Source organism: Salmo salar, chromosome ssa11, assembly GCF_905237065.1.
Source record: "Salmo salar chromosome ssa11, Ssal_v3.1, whole genome shotgun sequence".
In the NCBI taxonomy this organism is placed as follows: domain Eukaryota; kingdom Metazoa; phylum Chordata; class Actinopteri; order Salmoniformes; family Salmonidae; genus Salmo; species Salmo salar.
The window spans coordinates 94818568-94836233 of record NC_059452.1 but is presented as its reverse complement, the minus strand read 5'-3'; the positions used below and the strand labels follow the sequence as shown (position 1 = coordinate 94836233).

At 42.6% G+C, this 17666-nt stretch overlaps 2 protein-coding genes across 2 annotated transcripts; one reads left to right on the top strand and one right to left on the bottom strand.

Moving 5' to 3' along the window:
- The first annotated feature begins 272 nt into the window (after positions 1-272).
- LOC106563699 (calpain-1 catalytic subunit) lies at positions 273-8063 on the top strand. The gene is made up of 22 exons (XM_014129512.2): positions 273-625; positions 947-1253; positions 1357-1426; positions 1662-1780; positions 2644-2777; positions 2893-3061; positions 4237-4320; positions 4408-4493; positions 4658-4732; positions 4849-5009; positions 5085-5245; positions 5345-5356; positions 5520-5731; positions 5833-5872; positions 5985-6050; positions 6122-6179; positions 6276-6340; positions 6442-6510; positions 6657-6735; positions 7124-7240; positions 7335-7393; positions 7582-8063. The coding sequence occupies exons 2-22, from the start codon at positions 978-980 to the stop codon at positions 7606-7608; spliced, it is 2139 nt and encodes a 712-aa protein (XP_013984987.1). The 5' UTR covers positions 273-625; positions 947-977; the 3' UTR covers positions 7609-8063.
- Positions 7799-15715, bottom strand: bbs1 (Bardet-Biedl syndrome 1). The gene is made up of 17 exons (XM_014129513.2): positions 15517-15715; positions 14887-14960; positions 14688-14722; positions 14218-14490; positions 13966-14012; positions 13672-13710; positions 13490-13562; positions 13285-13416; positions 12937-13043; positions 10931-11051; positions 10658-10816; positions 10361-10430; positions 10052-10210; positions 9754-9887; positions 9503-9637; positions 8738-8824; positions 7799-8601 (listed from the first exon to the last, which is right to left on the bottom strand). Exons 1-17 carry the CDS (start codon positions 15543-15545, stop codon positions 8515-8517), a joined length of 1761 nt encoding a protein of 586 aa, XP_013984988.1. The 5' UTR covers positions 15546-15715; the 3' UTR covers positions 7799-8514.
- Between the last annotated feature and the right edge of the window lie 1951 nt (positions 15716-17666).

Sequence of the window (17666 nt, the reverse complement as noted above, 5' to 3'; positions counted from 1 at the left end):
GCTATTTAGAGCAATTTACTGTAAATAATTAATATGGTACTTTACTGTTAGATTTATTGTGTCAAAATAACAATAACATTTTACAGTGTAGATCCTACTTGGTTTTTCGTGTTACTGTATGACTGATCTATTGCCACTAGATGGAGGCATTGTTCCAGTAAAACAACTCAGCTGATGCCAGACTATTTGTGAAGTTCTGTTGTAAACAGCAAAGAGGGGATTCACAGAAACGTGTACATTAAAACGACTTCATATCTTTACATGGTCCATGCTTATTCAGTGTCCTTAATTAGATTAATTCGACTGACAAATGCGTTTCAAATCAAGTTAGGCCACCTGCTAAATTGCACCTCATATCTTACAATATACTTGGGCTATATAATATAATTTGGTGTGTGTATGGAAAAGTACCTCTCATCAAACACGTTTTCTTTTGTTGAATTCGAAAGATATGTGCTGAGTAATGCAAAATGCTTTGCGCAGGCCTAGAGGAATCTTCCATGGGACAGTCGGTGGGAGAATCTGAGTGGCAGCCAGAAAACCAACCCAGCTTTTAGTTCAATGAAGCACGGCGAGGCATTTAACAGTGGCGGTCAAAAAATCTCGGCGTAAACACGTCTGTAAGGTATTTAAAAAATATATATTGTTTTTGTAATATATGACAAATAGGAATGGATGGATGCATTTGTGTTCGTACACTCGCAAAAATGCATTGAGTCGCTTTTGTTATCAATAATCTGATGCATTCAGTCAATAAGTGGTGAACACTTCTTTATAGGATTTGCCTGAGATTTACCCAACGTGTTAATTAAAAAATACATTAACTATAATATGAGTATAACTGTTTTGTTACTCTCTCTCTCTGTGTGAATGTGTGTGTGTGTGTGAGTGTGTGTAAGCACTGTCTCATCAATTATAACATATTATACATGTTTGCCTTATTCAGCTGTTTGTTGAGTGGAGTTGGGGAGCAGGCTATGGAGCAGGTGAGGGAGCAGGTTATTGAACGTGTGTTTGCCTCTGGAGTGGCTGCTCGTTTGAGGAGCCAGTGGGACCGCAATGAGGGCATCGGTCAGAATGACAAGGCCCTGAAGTTCTTAGGCCAAGACTTTGAATATCTCCGGTCCCACAGTCTGCAGAGCAGACGGCTGTTTGAGGATGATGCATTCCCTGCTCAGATCTCGTCGCTGGGCTTCAAGGAGCTGGGGTCACGCTCGACAAAGACACAGGGGGTCCGATGGATGCGCCCCACGGTGAGGGAAAGATACATCTGCAGGTTTGACTTTCTACGGCAGAGATGCTCCTATCCATCTTGATACTTGTCTCACCCGTAGAAACTCTCTCTGTGTTCCTCAGGAGTTCTGCTCTGACCCTCACTTCATCGTAGACGGAGCCACGCGCACAGACGTCTGCCAGGGAGCTCTGGGTGAGTTCAGATTGCCCACAATGTGCCCAACCTCTGCCCTACTGTGCTATTAAGCTGGGCTTTGGGACTCTTATATGCAATGGTGACGAAAGGACATGAACTGATAGATAAACAGAGAGACGGAGACTTGCATGATGACAATACCCCTACTTTTCTCAAACCATGATTTGATTATCATAGCTAAGTTATTTAGGCACACCTAAAGTAATGTCATGTGGTATATTTTGTGGGCCAGGTGACTGTTGGCTGCTGGCAGCGATTGCTTCACTCACACTGAATGAGACTCTACTACATCGGGTGGTGCCCCATGGGCAGAGCTTCCACCAACAGTATGCTGGGATCTTTCACTTCCAGGTACTTCTACACTTCACTACCTTCCACCGTACCACTCCTATCAGTCCTTGCCACTTTTACCCGGCTATATCTGTCCTGTCCAGAGCTACTCCTGTTTTCCTACATATTGAAATATTTGACCCATCTCCAGCTCAATATCCAGTTTGTCTGCTGTGACTTAATGCCCTTTATTTCAGTAGACAGTACACCCAAATGCACAGACCTTTACAATACACTAGCTACTGTAACTGATCTGGCCCTCCACCCTAAATTCCCCACTACCCAGCACAGTGTTGGGAGTGCCACTGCCCCACATCCCCCAACTCCTCCAGTCAGTCTTGTCCCCACAGGCTGCATGCATGCTGCTATATTTACTGCCAGTATTTATAGGTGGACGTAAAAAGCGTGTCACTCAGAAAAGCAGGGAAGGGCTGCTGAAGGACCCTGCTGCCAGATTCCTACAGGGAGCACCAGGCCAGTCCCACAGCCCACCAGCCAGCCTAGCCCTTTAGCATGCCACCCAAAGAGAGGGACAAGGGATAAAGATCTGGGGCACTCACTTAGCACCAGAGGCAATACACTCATAACTGAAAGAGCACAGCGGTTGTTTTACCTCTTTGGTTTTGGACAAACACTCTGGGGAGTCAGTTGAACTGCAATTGTCTTGTTGCCAAGCAATCTTCTCTGTCCCTGGCAACCTGACTCTGTGCACTGCAGTATGCAGAAAGTTCTGCAGCAGAGCCTCTCCCAGCATTGAATGCAGCATAATAAACACAACCATCCTTAAATCACAGAAGTTGTACATTACTGCATTTATATGGTGTGTATGGCAAATAGTATTTTGTAGCAGTTTTGCTCGTTTCCCATGTGCACCTGGTGTGTAGTTCTGGCAGTTTGGGGAGTGGGTGGATGTGGTGATTGATGACAGGCTGCCAGTGAAGGATGGGAAGCTGCTGTTTCTCCACTCAGCAGAGGGGGCTGAGTTCTGGAGCGCCCTGCTGGAGAAGGCCTACGCAAAGTAAGGACAATGGATGGCGAGAGAAAGACAATTTACTGTACAGACACAACATAGCAAATTGTTATAACAGAACTGTATGGCTGCTACGAGATGCAACTGTCTCTCTGTGTTGCAGGCTCAATGGCTGTTACGAGGCCCTCTCAGGGGGCAGTACATCGGAGGGGTTTGAGGACTTCACAGGGGGCGTGACAGAGATGTTTGAGCTGAAGAAGGCCCATCCAGACCTGTTCAGCATAATCAGTAGAGCAGTGGAGCGAGGTTCCCTGCTGGGATGCTCCATAGATGTTAGCAACACACACCACACGCACGCACGCACGCACAGTATAACTAACCTTGTGGGGACACACAATTCAGTCCCATTCAAAATCCTATTTTCCCTAACCCCTAAACCTAACCCTAAACTGAAAAACTAACCTTAACCCTAGCTTCTAACCCTAAACCTAATTCTAACCCTAACCCTAATTCTAACCTTAACCCCCTAGAAATAGCATTTGACCTTGTGGGGACTAACAAAATGTCCCCAGATGGTCAAATTTGTGTTTGTTTATTATTCTTGTGGGGACTTCTGATCCCCACAAGTATAGTTAAAACGCATTCACATACACTACCATTCAAGAGTTTGGGGTCACTTAGAAATGTCCTTGTTTTTGAAAGAAAAGCAAAAAAAAATTGGCCACTAAAATAATATCAGATTGATCAGAAATACAGTGTAGACATTGGTAATGTTGTAAATGACTATTGTAGCTAGAAACGGCAGATTTTTTATGGAATATCTACATAGGCGTACAGAGGCCCATTATCAGCAACCATCACTCCTGTGTTCCAATGGCACGTTGTGTTAGCTAATTCAAGTTTATCATTATAAAATGCTAATTGATCATAAGAAAACCCTTTTGCAATGATGTGAGCACAGATGAAAACTGTTGTTCTGATTAAAGAAAAGAAGCAACAAAACTGGCCTTTAGACTAGTTGAGATCTGGAGCATCAGGATTTGTGGGTTTGATTACAGGCTCAAAATGGCCAGAAACAAAGAACTTTCTTCTGAAACTCGTCAGCCTATTCTTGTTCTGAGAAATGAAGGCTATTCCATGCGAGAAATTGCCAAGAAACTAAAGATCTCGTACAACGCTGCATACTACTCCCTTCACAGAACAGAGCAAACTGGCTCTAACCAGAATAGAAAGAGGAGTGGGAGGCCCCGGTGCACAACTGAGCAAGAGGACAAGTACATTAGAGTGTCTAGTTTGAGAAACAGATGCCTCACAAGTCCTCAATTGGCATCTTCATTAAATAGTACCCGCAAAACACCAGTCTCAACGTCAACAGTGAAGAGGCGACTCCGGGATGCTGGCCTTCTACATAAACAGACACATACCACACAAACACACACTTTTCTTTAAGAAACAACTTGTTTGTGCGATATAGATCCTGTACAAAATAATTCTCTAATTCTTTCAGATCTCTGGTGTTTTCGAGATGGAGGCGATGACATTCAAGAAGCTGGTTAAAGGCCATGCCTACTCTGTGACAGGTGTGGAGGAGGTGAGAGAATGACCTGGCTAATTAAAGTTTTGATTAACAATACACATATAGTTTTATAACAGACAGCACCTCATGCTTATTGGCTAGGTGGAGTTTAAAGGAAGTCCCACCAAGCTCCTGCGGATCAGGAACCCCTGGGGAGAGATGGAGTGGACCGGAGCCTGGAGTGACAAGTGAGAGAAGAGGGGGAGGGAGAGATAAGAGGTGAGATAACTAGAGGGGAATGAGGTGGAGGAAAATTGGGTAAGAGTTAGTTCAGGAAAAGTTCAATCTTGAGTCAACTTGGGCTGGTGACATGTATTTTAAGAAATATGTCAGTCTTTCTTTGTGGTTTCAGTTCAAGAGAGTGGGCTGGAGTTGACCCATCGGTCAGAGCTAGATTGTACAACCGTAGTGAAGATGGCGAGTTCTGGTAAGTAGTTTGTCAAGAGTTTTTAAATATTTTATATTTTTATCCTAACACAATATTAAGCTAATAGTACCCTCAAAACCAGTCTCTCTGCCTTTCCCATAAACCCTCCCACACAGGATGTCATTCCGTGACTTTCTGCGTGAGTTCAGCCGTTTGGAGATCTGTAATCTGACAGCAGACGCCCTGCAGGCCAGCCAAGTGAAGAAGTGGAGCTCAGCGCTCTACCCTGGAGAGTGGAGGAGAGGCAGCACTGCAGGGGGCTGCAGGAACTACCCAGGTACATTAGGATAATGAATTGAGAGAGAAGGGGGACAAGGAGTAATAGATTAGGGTTTTTATGTTTTTTCTACAGCAACGTTCTGGCTCAACCCTCAATTCAAAGTGGCCCTTCAGCACCCAGACACAGATGGCCAATCAGGTTGCAGCTTCCTAGTGGCGCTGATGCAGAAGGATCGTCGTCGGCAACGGCGTGAGGGGAAAGACATGGAGACCATTGGATTCACCATCTATGAGGCAAGATATTTACTTCAGTAATTATTTGTATTTGGTAACAGTGAAGTTAAGAATCTGTACAAATGCTGTGACTTAAATACCTTTCTTTCTCTCTTCTAGGTTCCAGAAGAGGTATGACATATTCTGGTAATGCTAGGAGTCCATCTCTGCATGAGACCATAACAGCAATCTCTACCCACAAATATTGGTCCTCTCATTTCTGTACTATCTCCTATGATCCTCTTTCCTTCTCTCCTTTTGCTGTTCCTTTCCTCTCCTCCTCTCTCCTGGACAGTTTACAGGTCAGGCCGGGGTGCATCTAAAGAGGGACTTCTTCCTGACCCATAGCTCCAGTGCCCGGTCGGAGCTCTTCATCAACCTGAGAGAGGTCAGCACCCGCTTCTGCCTGCCCCAGGGAGAGTATATCGTCGTCCCCTCCACCTTCGAGCCCCAGAAGGACGGAGACTTTGTGCTCAGGGTGTTCTCTGAAAAGCCAGCTGACTCCCAGTGAGTGAATGGTGGTGTGGGGTGGGTACGACAGAGGGAGAGAGACATATGAAAAGCTCAAGTCAATGAAACTGGCTAAAGACTTGATCCTCTCCTAACAGGGAATTGGATGATGACATCACAGCTGATCTGCCTGAGGAGGTGAGAAATGATTTTGAACTAATTCAAACCAATATTAATCTATTGACTCATCAGTATACCACAGTTTTAATGATGACAGAAAAGCCAAAGTGTCTCTGTGTGTCTGCTGCAGGTAGAGCTGGACGAGAGCCAGATTGATGCAGGCTTCAAGGGTCTCTTCAGACAGCTCGCTGGAGCGGTGAGAGAACTACATTTTTGACGGGATACATGGTACTTGTAGTCCTTTCTTACTTTATTTTATTCTCACAGGAAGCAGAGATCAGTGCCTCCAAGCTTCAAACCATCCTAAACAGAATCATCAGCAAGCGTGAGTCTGTTATACTGGCATCTCTTTTGGTTAAAGGGAAAAGGCATGTGAGGTAAGACTTGTATGGTGTGTTCACTGTCACTTTTTGTGTCACAGATAAGGACCTGAAGACAGACGGCTTTGGGAAGGAGGCGTGTCGTTGCATGATAACTCTCATGGATGTATCCTTAATTACACCTTCTTCATACCCACCCTGATGTGTGTCAACTATCACTGTGCTTCCTCTTTATTCCCCTGTCTGTCCTTGACATTTATTTGACAGACCACCGGCACCGGGAAGCTGGGCTTGACAGAGTTCCATGTGCTGTGGGAGAAGATCAAACGGTACCTGGTGAGTCAAACATGTCCTACTCTTCTAAATAGACCTCTGAGATTTCCAAGCTATTGTTGGGTATGATTTCCACACCATGCTTGCTGTTGCCAACATTTGTAAATAACATCTCTCCACTCTTCTCTCCCTCTCCTCCACCACGTCAGACTGTGTTTAGGAAGTTTGACCTGGATAAATCTGGCACCATGAGCTCTTATGAAATGCGGATGGCACTGGAATCATCTGGTACCATTTTATTCCTGTTCTAGTAGCATCCTCACAAAATGTATAAAGCACAATAATATAACCAGTGCAGTTTACTGTGCGTTTACTGTGAATGCAGTCTCCTCTAACGTGAGAACATTGCATTTAAATCAAACTGTAACGTTGAACTTCTGCAACACGTATTGACTAGAGGCCTTTTAAGTGCACAATAACATGACCAGCTCAGCCCCTGGACACTTCATCCAACAGGAGACCAGTCTCTACCTAGTACTACCATGACAAGCTACCCCTTTGTTGTAAGCAGGCAAAAAGCCTAAAATAGTTTTGCTGACAAGACTAGTTGTCTAGGTGAGAGATCATAAGAGCTGTTTGATGTGCTGTTCACCCACTCTCCTTTTCTCTACATCAGGCTTCAAATTGACAAACCACTTATTCCAACTCATCATCCTACGCTACGCAAAGGAAGACCTGAACGTGGACTTTGATAACTTTGTCAACTGTCTCATCCGTCTGGAGACCATGTTCAGTGAGTGGATTTCACCTTGAATACAGCAGTGATAATGTCATCATGCTACTAACACCAGTAGACTGAACAAACCGCTCTCTGTTCACCATTCTAGAGACCTTTAAAGAAATGGACACTGATGTAGATGGGGTGGTTTCCTTCAGCTTCTTCCAGGTATGTCACCACTATCAGAAACACGGCCTTCTTTTGAGGGAGAGCAGCTTGTGGAGTGTTAACATCAAACACTGCTTTTGAGCCCAGACACAACAGTTCCTTTCTTTATCAATGTTTTAGTGGTGTCATCAAAGTGTGACTACTTTAAGCTGTTAAACGTGTTGAAGTCTTTGCTCTCTTTCCTTCAGTGGATCTCCCTCACCATGTTTGCCTAGACAGATGGATGGCGCTGGCCTGCTACTGCTTGTGTTGGTGGCGTCACCCCGACTCCAACTACGCATCACAACGGCCATAGAATATTGTCTTAAATGTGACTTGTTGTGGTTCTAAAACAGGTAGAGGAGAACACAAATGCTTTTGAATGTTGCCGGTGCTTGACTTTCATTTTATAAAAAAAATTAAATAAACAGTGATTAGTGATTTTAATTTTTAAACAAGTTGTTGGATTTATATTCTGACAAGTCAATAAATGTAAAGCCTTAGTTTGAAGAGAATAATAAACAGATTTCTAACCTCAATAACAAAAATGCCTTGAAATGTGGAGTGAAAATAAGACATTTAAAAAGTGTTTGAAAAGCCAACTCTTTCTGGATACTGCTGCACTTCTCAGGAATGTATGGATTTTTGGTATCTTTCATTTTTGAAAATAAAGTGCAATGAATGATCTGAACATCTGTCATGATCTGAACATTAACAAATTAGCAGCACATCTTGTTTTTTTCCAGCAATTGTTTAACAAACTTTAAAGAGCAATAAATAATACTGATTTATATATAAATAGAATGACTTTATACACTTGTATTCATAACTACCATAATGGTCCTGACATCTCTATCCACCAACACACAGCTTACCATTTCACTTATGTTTGGATTTTAAATCCTGTGATTGTAAACCCATTTCTCTATGGAGTTCCCTCTAAGGACAAATAGCCCTACTTCCTGTCCTACAGTACGTATGCTACACATGGCTTTTAACCACCTCTGGGGCCAACACAAGCTGATCCTGTTAACGTCCCAGTAACCTTGAGTCAGCCCTGCCACTAGAGGGCGCTAGAAGCACAGGGTGCGAACATAGAGGCCAGCCCAGGGCCTAAAGATGCTGCTCGCTCTCTCTCCCTCTCAGTTGAGTGCCAGTCCCTCACTGACGGGCATGTTGATATGGGCAGTCAGCAGAGGTGCACTCTTGCCCTCTCGCAGCACAAATACCTGTAATTACACAACGTGTGTCAACAACAGCTTACCTTCTACTTTCACAGGTTTTATGTTCAAGGAGGCACTGAAATGGCTACACAGTGAAGTCCCCTAATGGAAAAATAGAGTAACAGAGAAATAAAATGCCTACTTTAATGATGTCAGAGATTCCTTTATCACTCAGGCACTCCACAAATGTGTCAATAGGATAGTTGAGCCCAGGAACCAGTAGGGGGATCTGTGGAGAGTGAACACATTCAATAATATTCAGGCTACACGCCAAAGTGAACAAAAAACATTTTATTTATTTAACCAGGTAGGCCAGTTGAGAACAAGTTCTCATTTACAACTGCGACCTGGCCAAGAATAAAGCAAAGCAGTTCAACACATACAACAGAGTTACACATGGAGTAAACAAACATACAATCAATAATACAGTAGAAAAAGTATATATACACAGTGTGTGCAAATGAGGTAAGATAAGAGAGGTAAGGCAATAAATAGGCCATGGTGGCGAAGTAATTACAATATAGCAATTAAACACTGGAATGATTGATGTGCAAGTAGAGATACTGGGGTGCAAAAGAGCAAGATAAATAAATAAAGTATGGGGATGGGCTATTTACAGATGGGCTATGTACAGGTGCAGTGATCTGTGAGCTGCTCTGACAGCTGATGCTTAAAGTTAGTGAGGGAGATATGAGTCTCCAGCTTCAGTGATTTTTGCAGTTCGTTCCAGTCATTGGCAGCAGAGAACTGGAAGGAAAGGCGGCTAAAGGAGAAATTGGCTTTGGGGGTGACCAGTGAGATATACCTGTATATAAAATGTATAGAAACTACCCAGCGACATTAGTGAGGTGTACAGTAAATATCACTGGTCATGTGACGATATATGATGGGTTAAAAGGAAGGTCACCTTGAAGAAGGCTGTCCTCATACTATACAGGCTCTCGTCATACAGAAAGCTGATGGCCAAGTTCATGACAGGACGGCATGCGGCTGTGTTCTGGATGTTCAGAGTTAGCTTGAAGGATGGGCCCAGGCCCTGCACCTAAAACACAGACAGGATGATAGACCCAACCAGGAGTTCTGACTGTGTGCTAAACCGTGGCTGTGATTCTACTCGAGACACTGACATTCCCTCAGACACCAGGACATCAGACTCACCACTGCGTTCATCTTGAGAGGCTCAGACAGGCTGGAGGACATGGGTGTAAGGCTGGACTCCAGGGCTTTTACGTAGGCCCTCGCTGCAGCCAGACGCAGACGACTCAGGTCCATCTGGAAGGCCCTGTGCATTGCTGGAAAACACATGGCCCAAACCAAACATTTAAAAAAACTGACCCACGAACCCAAGACCTCAAAACTCTCTCCAAAACTGCAGAGAAACAAGCAAACCATTGTTTAGTCTGGAGGTGGTGGCCACTGGCCAGGCTAGACTACAGTTCTGGTTGGACATACGTACCCACAGCATTCTCCCGTTCCCTCATAGTTTGGTCCACGTACAGCTTGGTCTTCTTGGGGATATTGAGACGGATGCTTTGTGCCAGAGGGGGACCTGGGGCAGAGTCCCTGTCATCAAACACAGCTGTCCTCTTCAGGATCTTTACTATCAGACCACCTCCTACAAAACACAGGGACACACACTGAAATCAGGCAGGGGACTTCATTTCAACATCTGTCCATTGTACTGAGCATCCTAGACTAGAGGACTCTCTTTTAAACAAGACCTCCAATCCCAAGATTCCATCCTAAATGAACAGGTGATCTGTACCTTTGGTGGTCATTATAAGGGTTCCGTCTTCTCGTCCATATCTCCCAAAACAAATGCTGGTCACTACATCCTGGAACACAGAGGACTGACAGTCACAACTAATCATGGCAGTGGCGTACAAACCTAAATCATCTTTCCAAAAACATTGCCATATTTTTCTGTGTGTGCCAAGTCCAGACAAAACTAAAACAAGCAGGAAATAAGCATGGGAACCTGTTTCTAAAGAGTGTTTCATCAGAACCAAGTAGATACTAACCTATTGGTAACCTATTGGCCTGTCTAGCCATGGTGTCTTACCGGAGTCTTGATGGTGCTGATGAGGTTTTTGTCTCTGTAGAGGTGGACCTCACAGTTAGCCAGGCCCACTAACACTGCCTGGAAGCCCCTGGTGGGGAGGTCCATCACACCCATGGTAGTGACAGGGGCTGGCAGGCAAGCCGTCCACAGCTTCTTCCCCTGGACACAGAGGACAGGACAAGACACACACACAGGCCTCTTCCAACTATCACGTCACACAGCTGTAGTTTCTACTGAATTGACTGAGTGTAGGTGAGAGAGGGTGCTACCTACCTTCTGTGTGAAGCCCTGCAGTGTCTCCTGGGCACATCCCACCACCACACTCTTCCCCATCCTCACCAGCCCCACAGGGTGAGAAGACAGCTCAATACAGTACTTGGGCTTGGGGGAGTCCCTGCAAACACAGAGCACAAACACAGCTATTTCCTCTGAAAAGAAACATTGGCTGGCAGTAATACACTCAGGCCAGATGTAATGCTTTTAAACTTCAAGTTCTTGGGGAGGACCGTCCCTATGACAGGCCAATGTGTGATTTCATCCTCAAAACATATACAACTTTCAAACCAAGACATTTTCCCACCTTTTCTTTACATCTCAAAAGTATTGTCGGTATCAAAGCAGAAACTTTTATTTCCGCAAACCGACCTAGTCATGATTGAGGTAAAGTTCTGCCTACAACTTAGTAATGCTGAGGTGGAATTGGCATGCATTACGCTCTTGAGCTCTTGATGGTTGCTAGGCAGCGCCCGTTATTACCATCCTGGCAGTTGTAAACTTTGTGAGGCATGTCACTTCACCCATCTCTTTGGATTGCCCACCGCATGCACCGTTTTCTGAACCACAACTGGATGGCTCCAGAAATAATTAGTGTGGGAATAAATATAACTGAATGACTAAAATATTGGAATAAAGTAGGCTAACCCAACGTGTGTTCAACAATTTTAGCACCGTTTTGCGTTGCTTTGAGACAAGTGTGGGGACTCTTGATAAACATTTGTCACATTTTTCTTTTCACTAAATCTCTGTTTGGATATTAGGCTACAATTAGACTGTTGAAATGTTAGCTGAGATGAGTGCTGCTCATGATCCTCTTGTCTAGTTGACTCATTTAATAACACTGAGCAGAACATTTTGCCAGCATGTTACTGTATGTAGTTTAATTAACAAGTGGATTATTTTGCCTTTCACTTGTAGCCACTTAGTAACCTAGGCCTACTCCCAACCAAAAAGCCTGTGACTTGTCTTAATCAATCAATGTGGTTGTTTCACTGAATCTCCATGTGGATATTTGGTTAATTCTCTGACTGGACAAATAAGTAGATGTGGTAGTTCATCTATTAGTTGGGTCATCTATCATCGATCAGAAACATTCAGCATGCAACCTAAATCAAGTGTTGCTCTATCATCGATCAGAAACATTCAGCATGCAACAATGCAGCCTAAATCAAGTGTTGATCTATCATCGATCAGAAACATTCAGCAATACAGCCTAAATCAAGTGTTGATCTATCATCGATCAGAAACATTCAGCATGCAACAATGCAGCCTAAATCAAGTGTTGATCTATCATCGATCAGAAACATTCAGCATGCAACAATGCAGCCTAAATCAAGTGTTGATCTATCATCGATCAGAAACATTCAGCAATACAGCCTAAATCAAGTGTTGATCTATCAGCGATCAGAAACATTCAGCATGCAACAATGCAGCCTAAATCAAGTGTTGATCTATCAGCGATCAGAAACATTCAGCATGCAACAATGCAGCCTAAATCAAGTGTAGGCCTATTATTTTGCTCGATTGCGTATAAGCAACTCCAAAAACCTGCGGAGGTTGTGAAATATGAACACAAGACTCACATGTTTTTGAAAATATATATTGCTATTATTTCTATCGGTATCATAATGAAGATACTCTAAGTGTAGTAAAAAATGAGAAATGACCCGTGCTACAGACAGCTATATCCTTCCACTAATATTGGACTAGTAAAGACCCACTACTTTGTGAGGATTTTTTAAATGTATTGTATATATTATATTCTCCAGATTTTTCAGGGGTGCCCCAGCACCCCTACTTCCCACATGCTCCCACTCCTAAACTTGCTGGCATGTGCACAGGATATATAAAAGGCTTATCCTGGCAAGAATGTGGTAAAATGGGACTGTATTAATTGGATTCTAAACAAAACATTGCCAGATTAATTTTTACAGGCAACATACTGTAAAGTCTGTCTGTAAAGGATAGAGACAAAGGTATTTTTTGGTCAGTGGTTGCCATACCTGCGGAGGATGTAGATATTCCCATTGCGACAGGCCACAGTGATCCGGAACTCCACATCAAACTGACCAGTCACATCCATTTGAGTGGGAGCACTAGGGACGGACATCTGTGGCAACAAGAACATGGATGTCAACAGAGGGACTTGGGAGAGTAAACCATATGAATTCAACAACATGACTGAACCTGGATAATTCAACAACAAAAAAGTTAAGTCTCATACAAATCTGCATATGGAATTGAAGCAAATGCCCCTCTTACACTAGCAACTGTCACGCTCTTCCTCCCATATCACATCGAACCAATGATTGATCTGTCATTGTAAATTCCTCTTTATGTATTGAACATACCTTGGAGAGGATGGTGAAGGCCTCAGGGTCCAGGATATAGACATCTTTACTCTCAGTGCAAATAACCAGACAGCTGACTGCATCCTCATCAGCCATGTTCTTCTTCAGGGTGCCGATGCATGTAATAACAGTCTAAGAGCACATACAAACAGTTGACTGTGTGTGTCACATTGCTCAAGTTAATGACTGCTGTGAGGAAGGCTACCTGTCTCCGTATTGGTTGCGCCTTATGAAGGTTCACAAAAGCCTCCGTGTCTTGTGGGTCCAACATGAGGAACCTTGACAAATAGAAGGGATCAATGGTGATGACACTTCAGTCTGATCCAGTATCAGAAGGCACTTCACTCACACAAACAGCCGGAGTTACTTATCTAACTGAGTTGTTACCTCAAAGATCTGACGGAGAGTGGAACATCAGCTTTGTCTCTAGGAGAAGGCAGGAGAGGGTAGCACTAATTATTACCATGACCCTGATCATAATGCCATTTTGTCAGAGTAACCAGTTTTGATCGTACAGTCTTTTGAATGGTTTCATATATATATATATATAAATATATATATATATATATATATATAAAATATATCTTTGTAAGACGGTCAGATAATCAAGCATAGGCAACTAAATAAAATCAACAGTCAATTGGGAACATAACTCGACGCATGCTATTAGCAGAAACTTACCGGATACCCTCCAACATTTCCTTTAAGCTCAATGGGTCAATCATGTCCTTGTGAAAAGAGAAGGGTTAGTACAGCAGGCCAATCAGAAGAGAACCATGGTGCTCTCCCAGAAGCTTGGTGTATAAAACCCACTAATTCAGATAAAAAAGTACAGCAAGTCAAAATTGAAAACATCTCAAAAGTTGTTGTTCTAACAGTGTAGGGGGAAATTATATATTTTTTATTTGCAGAAATCTTTGCAGCTCCACTCACCTCCCTTGCCTGGTTCCAGACGTCTTGTTCCAGGGCATTGACCTCTAACGGAGGGAGAGTGAACTTGAAATAGGGCCGCAGGTTTTTATAGACATAGATGAAGGGGCCGGAAGCCACAGCGATGGCAGGCGTGCGTGGCTCATGCTGGTCCATGAGGAAAGAAACCAAGCCAGTGGGCAGATCGAGCAATGTGTTCTCACTCATCAGGCCAGTTCCACGGTACACCTTCAGCTTCATGTTGCATGAACCAGTTCCCAGGTCCCCCACCACCAACTAGAACAGAAAGAAGGAGAATGTTAATCTTGTACACAGAAATCAAAGGCATACTAATCAAACACCACACGTACACGCACCCACAGAACAAAAGGAGTCAACCAAAAAACATGCACAAAGAGCTTCTTCCTATGAGAAAAAGGATTAGTGGCAGATTAAGAAATCGCTGATAGCAAGTGTAGCAACATTATTCTTACCTTATTCTCACCATCCCCATGCAGGTCTGCAAGAGCTGTAAAATAAATATACAGGCCCAGGTAAATTCATTGTCTGAGGAAATAGACGGTTTATTTATAGACATTAATAAATATATATCCACAAAACTTGAGCAAATGTAGATTTAACAAGGCTAGCGACAGAAATTTGAAATTGGTGGTAACTAAGGTGAAATCTTACCAATGCAAGATGAAAAAGTATAGAGATTGGCCACTGGATCGTAGTGTGCATCTAACCATTTACTGGTCTCAGAACTGTTAAGAGACAGAGTAACGTTATTTGTTTTGAAGCAAGGCAACAATTTTTACTCCATAATTTAGCCTAGCTAACGTTAGTGTTGCTGGGTTTATGTAGAAAATCCGTCGAATAACGTTAGTTAACTTACCCACTGGGCACAGACGTCATTTCAACGTCTAACTTAGTGTCGATTTACATTTCGTTGAATTGTCAACTAATGTGAATTCGACAAAACAGGTCACTAACGTTATATCATAGGATTTAGGTAAACGTTGGGTGAAGAAAAAAAAAATCCCTTAAATGTTAGACTTTTTGCAAATCTAATCAGTTTTCTACGTTGATTTTAACCTCATTACATATATTTTTTGTTGTTGAAATGATGAGGAAACGACATTGATTCAAACAGTTTTTTTAACTAATGCGATTAGCTAGCTAGAGATAGCAAAGTTGGCCTGCTTGATATCCTGCTAACGTTTGCTAGCTGGCTTGCTTGATTGCTAGACGTAACGTTAGCTAGTTAACGAAACGTCAACTGAAAGGTTCGCGTTCCTGTAGCTAGCTAATGGAACTTACTTTTCTTTCATCTGTGAGACTGAAGACATATCCAATATGATATTCCTCAATTAATATTGCAAGGATATCCTGTGATGCAATTTGTTTTGTGTGCCACTGAGGTAGCTAGCTGGTTAACTTTAGCTTGCCTGCTTGTTTACGTTAGCAGATCGGCTTTCCCGTTTCTATGGCAGCAAGGAAGGCGCAACAGAGAAAAGATTCCTCAATAAATAGTTCCGCTTATTAAACGGCCACTGTGACGTCTCGGTCGTTGATCGTATTCACTGAGTGTACAAAACATTAGGAACATCTGCTCTTTCCATGACAAACTGACCAGGTGAAAGCTATGATCCCTTATTGATATCACTTGTTAAATCCACTTCAATCAGTGTAGATGAAGGGGAGGAGACATGGATTGTCTAGGTGTGCATTCAGAGGGTGAATGGGCAAGACAAAAATATTTAAGTGCCTTGGTTTGAGTGTCAAGAACTGAAACACTGCTGGGTTTTCACACTCAGTAACATTCAGCCAACTTGACACAAGTGTGGGAAGCAATTGGAGTCAACATTGGTCAACAACCCTGTGGAACGCCTTCGACACCTTGTAGAGTCCATGCCCCGATGAATTGAAGCTGTTCTGATGACAAAAGGTCATGTAACTAACTCAATATTAGGAAAGTGTTCCTAAGGTTTTGTACACTAAGTGTAATTCTGGCCTATATCCTCCCGAGACCCAGCAATTTATTTTTGTTCTCTCTAGTAGACATCAGTCCTTGGTCCATATCTCTGAGGCCATACAAGTCACTGTATTAAGTCCTGTTTTCCCTTTGAGGGGATAGTCTGGCCTTTTAAATGATATCACGTGTGGGGGTGTGACTTTGACAACTTTATCTTCCTAGTAAAAAAAAAATGTCTGCTGTCAAAATTAGCACATTTTGTGGAAATTTGAAAAGTAGTGTGTGTAACTTAATTACATTTTTTTTTTAGTTTGATATTCTAATTTTTCTATTAAGTGTGTATCTTAGAAATAAGTGAGTTGTCAGGACTGTGTAATATTCTTTTCACATTAAATAAGAGCTAAATAAGAGCTTATCAAGAATTGTCCTCTGTAGTGGATACCTGGATGCCAAAACTGTTTTTCACCTACTGTACCAATTGACTGTAATGTACATTTTATTTCATATTAATGTCCTAATGAACACTACAGGGGACAATTTTGCACTTATAATAAAATTTACACTTCAATATTTTTTCCCAAAACAATCTTGTAAGATGTTTGTTCATACCAAATGTTTTTTGGGGGGTCTCAGGAGGAAATACTTAATCTGTCATACAGTGCATTCGGAAACTATTCAGACCCATTGACTTTTTCCTCACATTGTTACGTGACAGCCTTATTCTAAAATGGATTAAATAAATACAAAATCTCATCAATCTACACACAATACCCCATAAGGACAAAGCAAAAACAGGTTTTTAGATTTTTTTGCAAATGTGTGGTATATATACATATACAAAAAACAGATACGTTATTTACTTAAGTATTCAGACCCTTTGCTGTGAGACTCAAAACTGAGCTCAGGTGCATCCTCTTTCCATTGATCATCCTTGAGATGTTTCTACAAATTGATTGGAGTCCAGCTGTGGAGTCCAGCTATTTACAATGACGGCCTACCAAAAGGCAAAAGGCCTCCTGCGGTGATGGAGGCTAGGATAAAAAAATTAAGAAAAATAATAATTATATAGGACAAAACACATCACGACACAAGAGACAACACTACATAAAGAGAGAAGGGTGGATCCACCAAAAATGTGTAAAGTGTTAAAACCGAATTAAGTTAGTTGTGCAAGACATTTTACATACAAAAGGATACGTAGCATATTGTTTTTAAATGTGCGCATGCTTTTCTCCTCTGACAATATAACAGCTGATTCAAAGGGGGGTATGGCAGATATCAAAACTATTCTGTGATAGAATACACTTCATTGCCCAAAGGAGGCTATCGGGGATTGAAGGCCCATCTTCCGTTTGCCTAATAACGAATTTACACACTCCTCGACCATTCAACAACTGATTGGTTTCTGGGTCATGGAGGAGAGAGGACGGACTTTTTCCCAAACGAGAAAAGGCCTCATACTACTCAAACACTGATTGGTTTCTGGGCCATGGAG

Bases quoted from the DNA above. Each gene is read 5' to 3' on its own strand.
- LOC106563699 (XM_014129512.2), top strand. From the start codon at position 978: ATGGAGCAGGTGAGGGAGCAGGTTATTGAACGTGTGTTTGCCTCTGGA. The intron at 4,321-4,407 runs GTGAGAGAATGA...CTTATTGGCTAG, and splicing joins CTGTGACAGGTGTGGAGGAG to GTGGAGTTTAAAGGAAGTCC. The intron at 7,241-7,334 runs GTGAGTGGATTT...TCACCATTCTAG, and splicing joins CCGTCTGGAGACCATGTTCA to AGACCTTTAAAGAAATGGAC.
- bbs1 (XM_014129513.2), bottom strand. From the start codon at position 15,545: ATGTCTTCAGTCTCACAGATGAAAGAAAA. The intron at 10,211-10,360 runs GTACAGATCACC...TGTGTTTTGTAG, and splicing joins CCTTATAATGACCACCAAAG to GAGGTGGTCTGATAGTAAAG. The intron at 8,825-9,502 runs GTGACCTTCCTT...CACTCTCCACAG, and splicing joins TGAGGACAGCCTTCTTCAAG to ATCCCCCTACTGGTTCCTGG.